Here is a 10,000-nt window from a genome sequence, read left to right on the forward strand (position 1 = left end):
CGGGGACACAGACAGAGAAAGGCAGGCAAGAAGAGATCGAAAGGCTTAAGGAACCATAAACAAATTATTCAGATTTGATCCTCTTCTTGATAACCATTTCAAAATAAACGTCAAACCACATCAACTACATTTCAGAACCATCTAAAATGAAAAATAAAGAGAGAGACAGAAAGAGATAGATAGATAGATAGATAGAGAGAGAGAGAGAGAGAGAGAGAGAGAGAGAGAGAGAGAGAGAGAGAGAGAGAGAGAGAGAGAGAAAGAGAGAGAGAGAGAGAGAAAGAAAGAGAGAGAGAGAGACAGGAAGACAGACAGAGAGACACACACACACACACAGAGCCAGAGAGACAGACAGAGAGAGACAGAAACAGAGAGAGAGAGAGACAGACAGACACAGAGAAAGAGATAGAGAGAGGGTGAGATAGACAGACAGACAGAGACAGAGAAAGAGAAAGATACAGACAGAAAGAGATTAAAGAAAAAACACAAACACCACCATCCAGACAGAGAGAGACCCAGCCTCGCAAGACACGCCGAAGCCAAGACGCCGACAAAGGTCTGAAGGCGAGTCGAAGAAACGCGGGGAGCATGGGGGGGGGGGGGGGGGGCGGGGGGCGGGTGCGTCTGAGTGTGTGTTATTCAACGGATAATTTCTCGAACCAAACCGCAAAGAGTGGAGACTGGCTGAACGCTGGAGTGAGAAAGAAAGAGAGAGAGAGGGAAAGAAAACAAGAGAGCAAGAGAAAAAACAAGAAAGTGAGAAAGAGAGGGAGAGTGAGAGAGAAAGAGAGAGAGAGAGAGAGAGAGAGAGAGAGAGAGAGAGAGAGAGAGAGAGAGAGAGAGAGAGAGAGAGAGCTCTGAACGAGTAAAGAAAAGAGGTGGATAGGAAAGAGATGAGAGAGAGATAGAGGAGAGAGAGAGAGAGAGACAGAAAGAGAGATAATAATAATAATAATAATGCAAACCTCTCGTTTTCTTCCTTCTTCTTCTTCCTTCAAAGCGAGGAAGAAAGTGTCTCCGAATCTCCCCCCCCACACCCCACCCACCCCCACCCTACCCTACCATCCCCCATCCCACATTTTTAGCAGAAAAAGCTCCTTGTATCCTGAACCTTCTAGACCTACATATAAACCGAATCCAAAAACCAAAAACCAGAAACCAAAAAGCAGACATTAAAAAAAAGGAAACAGTTACCCACACCCAGGTACGCACATGGCGACAGGGGCGGATACACCTGCAGAGCTTACCTGTGGGGGGGTGGGGAGGGGTGGGGGGGAAATGAGGTCAGATTGTGCAGTGACTCACAATGTGGATGAGTGATGAGTAAGAGGGAGGGAGGGTGTCTGGACCGGAGCTAAAGAGAGAGGTCGGAGATTCGTGCTTTAAAAAGAGAGGAAAAAAAGGAAGAGAAAGACTATAAAAAAAGGAGATGAAGAAAGGGGAAACAAAGAAGACGCGATAAAACGAAAAAAGAAGAAAAAGAAAAAGGAAAACGAAGACAAAAAAAAATGAAGAAAAGGGAATCAAAGAAAAAACAAAAAGAAGAAAAAGAAAAATGAAAAGAAAACAAAGACTAAAAAAAGAAGAAAACGAAAAAAAAAAAAAGACTAAAAAAAGAAGAAAAAGAAAACAAAGAAAAAAGAAAAGCAAACAAAGACTAAAAGAAGAAGAAGAAAAAGTAAACAAATAAAAAAAAACTAAAAAAAAGTCATCCTGAAAAATGAAAATAAATAAAAATGGAAAAAAAGAAAGACAGCAATACACACACACGCAAGCGGTATGAAGCCACGAACGCGTCGTCATCATTAATACCAATAATACCACGCCTGGAAAGGTCAAGCTGGAACCCCGAAAGAAAGTCAAGGTGAACAGAAGGTCAAGGAAGTTGTTCGCTCGAAGGGAAACGGACGAAGATGGAACAGAATGGAAGTTGCAGAAGTTGCAAAGTTGTTGCAGAAGTTGTTGCAGAAGTTGCAGACGTTGCTGAAGTTGCAGTTGTTGCAGAAGTTGTTGCAGAAGTTGCAGACGTTGCTGAAGTTGCAGTTGTTGCAGAAGTTGCTGAAGTTGTTGCAGAAGTTGCAGAAGTTGCTGAAGTTGCAGTTGTTGCAGAAGTTGCAGAAGTTGTTGCAGAAGTTGCAGAAGTTGTTGCAGAAGTTGCAAAGTTGTTGCAGAAGTTGTTGCAGAAGTTGCAGACGTTGCTGAAGTTGCAGTTGTTGCAGAAGTTGCAGAAGTTGTTGCAGAAGTTGCAGACGTTGCTGAAGTTGCAGTTGTTGCAGAAGTTGCTGAAGTTGTTGCAGAAGTTGCAGAAGTTGCTGAAGTTGCAGTTGTTGCAGAAGTTGCAGAAGTTGCTGAAGTTGTTGCAGAAGTTGCAGAAGTTGCTGAAGTTGCTGAAGTTGTTGCAGAAGTTGCTGAAGTTGCAGTTGTTGCAGAAGTTGCTGAAGTTGCAGTTGTTGCAGAAGTTGCAGAAGTTGCTGAAGTTGTTGCAGAAGTTGCAGAAGTTGCTGAAGTTGCTGAAGTTGTTGCAGAAGTTGCAGAAGTTGCTGAAGTTGTTGCAGAAGTTGCAGAAGTTGCTGAAGTTGCTGAAGTTGTTGCAGAAGTTGCAGAAGTTGCTGAAGTTGCTGAAGTTGTTGCAGAAGTTGCTGAAGTTGTTGCAGAAGTTGCTGAAGTTGCAGTTGTTGCAGAAGTTGCTGAAGTTGCTGAAGTTGTTGCAGAAGTTGCAGAAGTTGCTGAAGTTGCTGAAGTTGTTGCAGAAGTTGCTGAAGTTGCAGTTGTTGCAGAAGTTGCAGAAGTTGCAGAAGTTGCTGAAGTTGTTGCAGAAGTTGCTGAAGTTGCAGTTGTTGCAGAAGTTGCAGAAGTTGCTGAAGTTGCTGAAGTTGTTGCAGAAGTTGCAGAAGTTGCAGAAGTTGCTGAAGTTGTTGCAGAAGTTGCTGAAGTTGCAGTTGTTGCAGAAGTTGCAGAAGTTGCTGAAGTTGCTGAAGTTGTTGCAGAAGTTGCAGAAGTTGCTGAAGTTGCTGAAGTTGTTGCAGAAGTTGCTGAAGTTGCAGTTGTTGCAGAAGTTGCAGAAGTTGTTGCAGAAGTTGTTGCAGAAGTTGCAGAAGTTGCAGAAGTTGCTGAAGTTGTTGCAGAAGTTGCAGAAGTTGCTGAAGTTGCTGAAGTTGTTGCAGAAGTTGCAGAAGTTGCTGAAGTTGTTGCAGAAGTTGCAGAAGTTGCTGAAGTTGTTGCAGAAGTTGCAGAAGTTGCTGAAGTTGTTGCAGAAGTTGCAGAAGTTGCTGAAGTTGTTGCAGAAGTTGCAGAAGTTGCTGAAGTTGCAGTTGTTGCAGAAGTTGCAGTTGTTGCAGAAGTTGTTGCAGAAGTTGCAGACGTTGCTGAAGTTGCAGAAGTTGTTGCAGAAGTTGTTGCAGAAGTTGCAGACGTTGCTGAAGTTGCAGTTGTTGCAGAAGTTGCTGAAGTTGTTGCAGAAGTTGCAGAAGTTGCTGAAGTTGCAGTTGTTGCAGAAGTTGCAGAAGTTGCTGAAGTTGTTGCAGAAGTTGCTGAAGTTGTTGCAGAAGTTGCAGAAGTTGCTGAAGTTGCAGTTGTTGCAGAAGTTGCAGTTATTGCAGAAGTTGCAGAAGTTGCTGAAGTTGCAGTTGTTGCAGAAGTTGCAGTTGTTGCAGAAGTTGCAGAAGTTGTTGCAGAAGTTGTTGCAGAAGTTGTTGCAGAAGTTGTTGCAGAAGTTGTTGCAGAAGTTGTTGCAGAAGTTGCAGAAGTTGTTGCAGAAGTTGTTGCAGAAGTTGTTGCAGAAGTTGTTGCAGAAGTTGTTGCAGAAGTTGCAGAAGTTGTTGCAGAAGTTGCAGAAGTTGTTGCAGAAGTTGCAGAAGTTGCAGAAGTTGTTGCAGAAGTTGTTGCAGAAGTTGCAGAAGTTGCAAGGCGCCGGAAAATGGCTCTCTGGCGTTTTTGGGAAGGGTTTTGCTCCGGTATTTTCTAATGCAAAATGGTTGCTGGTATTATTGGGAAGTAAATGGTTCGGTATTCTATGATGTAAATGTCTGCTGGTGTTATGAGGAGATATGAACACTGGTATTCTCTTATGTGAACGGTTTATGGTGTTCTTTGGTATTTTATGGATGCGAATGTTTGCTGGTATTGTTTGGAAATGAATTCTCTGGTATGTTCTGGTATGTAAGTGTTTGATGGTATTGCTTGGGAATATATACCCTGGTATGCTCTAATGTCAAAGTTTCCTGGTGTTGTTTGGAAATGGATGTTATTGTATGCTATGTTTTTGTTGTTGTTGTTGTTTTAGTATTCTTTATGAAATAGGTACTCTGGTATTTTTTAGAAATGGAATGTAGAAATGGTGTTATTTGGAAATGGCTGCTCTCGTATTTTATGTAAATCCTTTTTGTTGTTTTTGTTGTTTTTTTATAGTATTCTTTATGAAACAGATAGTCTCTGGTATTCTCTGGAAATGATAACATGATACTCTCTCTTTAGAAACAAAAGAGGAATCGAGACACCGCTCTGAAGACCATTCATGAACGTGAATTCTTGGACTCAGTGATACGAAGGTGAAAATTGCTTCGAGAATGGAGCTTGTGCGGTGGGAATTCCGTCACACTTAACCCCCCTTCGTGAAAACACACATACACACACACGAGGGACACTTACACACACACGAGGGACACATACACACACACGAGGGACACATACACACACACGAGGGACACATACACACACACGAGGGACACATACACACACACGAGGGACACATACACACACACGAGGGACACATACACACACACGAGGGACACATACACACACACGAGGGACACATACACACACACGAGGGACACATACACACACACGAGGGACACATACACACACGAGGGACACATACACACACACGAGGGACACATACACACACACGAGGGACACATACACACACACACACGACACATACACACACACGAGGGACACATACACACACACACGAGGGACACATACACACACACGAGGGACACACACACACACACACGTTGGACACATACACACACACGAGGGACACATACACACACACGAGGGACACATACACACACACGAGGGACACATACACACACACGAGGGACACATACACACACACGAGGGACACATACACACACACGAGGGACACATACACACACACGAGGGACACATACACACACACGAGGGACACATACACACACACGAGGGACACATACACACACACGAGGGACACATACACACACACAAGGGACACATACACACACACGAGGGACACATACACACACACGAGGGACACATACACACACACGAGGGACACATACACACACACGAGGGACACATACACACACACGAGGGACACATACACACACACGAGGGACACATACACACACACGAGGGACACATACGCACACACGAGGACACATACACACTCACGAGGGACACATACACACACACAAGGACACACACACACACGAGGGACACATACACACACACGAGGGACACATACACACACATGACACACACACACACACACGAGGGACACATACACACACACGAGGGACACATACACACACACGAGGGACACATACACACACATGACACACACACACACACACACACATACACATACACACGAGGGACACATACACACACAAGGGACACATACACACACACGAGGGACACATACACACACACGAGGGACACACACACACACACACACGAGGACACATACACACACACGAGGGACACACACACACACGAGGGACACATACACACACACGAGGGACACACACACACGAGGGACATACACACACACGAGAGGGACACATACACACACGAGGGACACATACACACACACGAGGGACACATACACACACACGAGGGACACATACACACACACGAGGGACACATACACACACACGAGGGACACATACACACACACGTAGGACACACACACACGAGGGACACATACACACACACGAGGGACACATACACACACGAGGGACACATACACACACACTGAGGGATACATACACACACACGAGGGACACATACACACACACGAGGGACACATACACACACACACGAGGGACACACACATAGAGGGACACATACACACACACGTGAGGGACACATACACACACACGAGGGACACATACACACACACGAGGGACACACACACACACACGAGGGACACGAGGGGCACACACACACCTGACGAGGGACACATACACACACACGAGGGACACACACACACACACACGTTGGATTGGACACATACACACACACGAGGGACACATACACACACACGTAGGACACATACACACACACCCACGAGGGACACATACACACACGAGGGACGAGGACACACATATATACACACAGCACGAGAGGGACACATACACACACACGGGGGGACACATACACACACACGAGGGACACATACACACACACGTGGGACACACGCACACACACACTAGGGACACATACACTCACACGCAGGGACACATACACACACCTGCAGAGGGACACATACACACACACACGACGGGGACACATACACATACACACGAGGGACACATACACACACACAACACGAGGGACACACACACACACACGCAGGGACACATACACACACACCGTTGGACACATACACACACACGTAGGACACATACACACACACATTGGACACATACACACACACGAGGGACACATACACTTATACATGTACACATAGATATGCACACGAGGGACACATACATATACAGTGTACACACAGATATGCACACAGGTACACTTAAACACACTTACACATACATACCTTACACACACGCAAACACACACATACACACACACACATAAACACAACATACACACCACACACACGAGGGAGACCCAACAGTCATACTCACGCAATCTCACTAACAGTCACACGCACATTCACACGAGAAAGATATAACAGTCACATACTCCCCCTCGAGAGAAACTCCTCATTCCTCCCCTCCCCTCCCACTCTCACACACTCCCGAGAAACACACACACAGCCTAATACACACACACACACACATTCCTCACTCCCCCACTCACTCTCACTCCCTCCTTCCCTTCCTATTCTTTCCTTCCCCTCCCTCTCTCTCTCTCCCTTCCCCTCCCTCTCTCACTCACTCTCTCTCTCCCACTTCTCTCGAGAGAAACTCCCCATTCTCTTACACTCCCTCACACACTCGAGAGAAACACAACAGTGTCCCCCTCTCCCTTCCTCACATCCCTCCCTCCCTCTCCCTCACTCCATAGAAACCCAACAGTGTCCCTCTCACTCACATACCCTTCCCCTCCCACTCTGCTTCCCACTTACCCTCCCACACACGAGAGAAACCTAACAGTGTCACACCCACACCCGCACGCCCGCCCGCAGTCGCCGCCCGCACCGCAGTCTCTCTCCCTCTGACAAGCTCGAGGCGATCCGAGCGACGAGCGACTTCCGCTGGCGCCGACTCTGCCGCCCGAAGGAGGAGGAGGGGGAGGGGAGGAAGGAGGAGGTGGGAGGTGGAGGAGGAGGAGGAGGGTAAGAAGGGGGAAGGTGGAGAGTTGGAAGGGAAGGTAGAAGGAGGGGGAGGTTAAGAAGGGGGAGTGTAGGAGGAGGAGGAGGAGGAGGGGAGGATAACAAGTGGAAGAAGGAAGAGTATAAAGGGGAAGACAAGGAGCGAGGAGGAGAGGACGGGCGAGGAGAAGAATCAGGAGGAAAAGAAGGAAGAGGAGAGGAAAGCACGTACGCCACCAGGCAGCACGAAAGGCAGGTTGGGGAGAAGGTGGGGGGGGGGGGGCAGGAAGACGCCGCAGCTCCTGTCTCACGCACGGGCGGTCAAGGGGGGGCGAGGAGCGACGGCGGGGAAGGGGAGAAGAGGAGGAGGAGGTAGGAGGTGGGTAAGAAGGGGGAAGGTAGGAGGAGGGGGAAGGGGGAAGGTAGAAGGAGGAGAGGTTAAGAAGGGAGAAGGTAGGAGGAGGAGGAAGAGGGGGAGGATAACAAGTGGAAGAAGGAAGAGTACTAGAAGGAGAAGACGAAGGCGACGACGGCGAGGAGGACGAGGACGGGTCAGAGGAGAAGAATCAGGAGGAAAAGAAGGAAGAGGAGGAGGAGAAAGCACGTACGCCACCATGGCAGCACGCAAGGCAGGTTGGGGAGAAGGTGGGGGGTGGGGGGGGGCAGGAAGACGCCGCAGCTCCTGTCTCACGCATCGGGGCGGTCGCACACTTTGCTGGGGAGGAGGTGCTGTACCGGCGGGGAAGGAGGAGGAGGAGGAGGAGGTGAAGGTGGCGGTAAAAAGGAGGAGGATAAGGAGGAGAAGAAGAAGAAGAGTAAGAGGGAAAGAGGGAGGAGGACGAGTAGGAATAGGGGAAAGGGGAGGGGAAGAGGATTAGAGGTGAGGTGCTGGTGGCGATAAAGGAGGAGGAGAAGGGAGGAGAAAGAGGGAAGGAGGAGGAGGAGGAGAAAACGAGGAGGAGTAGGAATAGGAGAAAGGGGATGGGAAGAGGATTAGGAGGAGGTGCTGGTGGCGGTAAAGGAGGAGGAGAAGGGGAAGAAAGAAGAGTAAGAGGAGTAGAAATAGGAGTAGGAATAGGAGAAAGGGGAGGAGGAGAAGGAGAAGAAGGAAGCGTAGGAGGAGGAGGAGGCGTTGGTGACGTTAAAGGAGGAGAAGGAGGAGAAAGAATAGGAAAGAGGGAGGAGGAGAAGGAGAATGGAGAGAAGAGGAGGAGGGAGAGGATAAGAAGAAAAGGGAGAGGAGAAGAAATTGAAGAAGAGGAGGAGAGGAGAGAAGAAAAAGAAGCAGATGAGGAGGAAGAAGAACACGAGGAGGACGAATAGAAGAAGGAAAACGAAGAACAGAAGATGAAGAATGATAGGAGAAAGAAAGAAAGAAAGGGAAAAGAAGGAAGAAAAGAAACTAGGAGAAGAAATGGCCGAAGAGAAACCCGGGAAACGAAAGAAAAGAAATGAAAAACAGTGCCAGATATAATGCATTATACTGGAACAAGAAATATTTGGAAATCTCGAGGCGGTAAAAAAAATCCCTTAAGATACTTATATACGTAGAAAGAGGAGGAGAAGGAAGAGGAGGAGGCTAGAGAAGGAGGAATTGGAGGAGGAGGAAGAGGAGAAGGACTAGGAGGAGGAGGAAGAGTAGGAGGACTAGGAGGCCAGAGAAGGAGGACTAGGATTATGAGGACTGAATGAGATCTTCGAAACCGGTTTTATACATCTCTGGCATTGTCAAGATAATTATTCCTTCTCATTCATACCTTCTCCACATTTATCACAGTTAATAAGACTTTCATACACATTCGAAAAGCAGATACGATAAGAGGCAGTCTTCTTTAACCATTAATACAACTACAAAAGGCTACAGCACACATAAAACAACGGGTAATTAAACAAATGGTAAGCACCAAATGAATTATGTAATATCCCTCGGCAGCCGACACGAAGCCCCGCCCACTGGATGATGAAAGGTGATGACGTCATTCTTAAGGCAAGGTTTTACAATGTTCCGAAGCTCGTGATTGGCCAAGCACAACCGGACGGGGGGGGGGGGGTCTAGGACGAGTGGGTGTGTTACAGTTTCTCTTTTTTTTTCTATCGGTCTGTTTATTAATCTATTTGTGTCTGTCTGGTTATCTGTATTTTTTCGTGATCTATATTTCTGTCTGTGTTTGTATATTTCTCCCATTGTCTGAAAATTTGATTAATTTTCTGTTTGTCTGTGCATTTCTTTGTCTGTCTGTCTATATATCTGTTTATTTATTTATCCATTTATTTATCTATACATATTTATCTGTCTGTCTGTTTTTTTTTTTTTTTTTTTTTTTTTTTTTCTCTGTCTGTCTGTTTTTTTTTTCTGTCTGTCTGTCTGTCTACCTGTCTGTCTGTCTGCGTTTCTCTCTCTCTCTATCTATCTCTTTCTCTCTCTCTCTCTCTCTCTGTCTCTCTCTCTCTCTCTCTCTC

The 10,000-nt window shown here is 46.8% G+C and overlaps 1 protein-coding gene across 1 annotated transcript; it reads left to right on the forward strand.

Annotated features, from left to right (window-relative positions):
* Nucleotides 1-1,913: 1,913 nt before the first annotated feature.
* Nucleotides 1,914-4,551, forward strand: LOC138866657 (uncharacterized). The gene is made up of 6 exons (XM_070139830.1): nucleotides 1,914-2,111; nucleotides 2,172-2,287; nucleotides 2,325-2,335; nucleotides 3,294-3,496; nucleotides 3,825-3,953; nucleotides 4,474-4,551. The coding sequence occupies exons 1-6, from the start codon at nucleotides 1,914-1,916 to the stop codon at nucleotides 4,549-4,551; spliced, it is 735 nt and encodes a 244-aa protein (XP_069995931.1).
* The last annotated feature ends 5,449 nt before the right edge of the window (nucleotides 4,552-10,000 follow it).

This window comes from Penaeus vannamei, chromosome 26 (assembly GCF_042767895.1).
Source record: "Penaeus vannamei isolate JL-2024 chromosome 26, ASM4276789v1, whole genome shotgun sequence".
Lineage (NCBI taxonomy): Eukaryota > Metazoa > Arthropoda > Malacostraca > Decapoda > Penaeidae > Penaeus > Penaeus vannamei.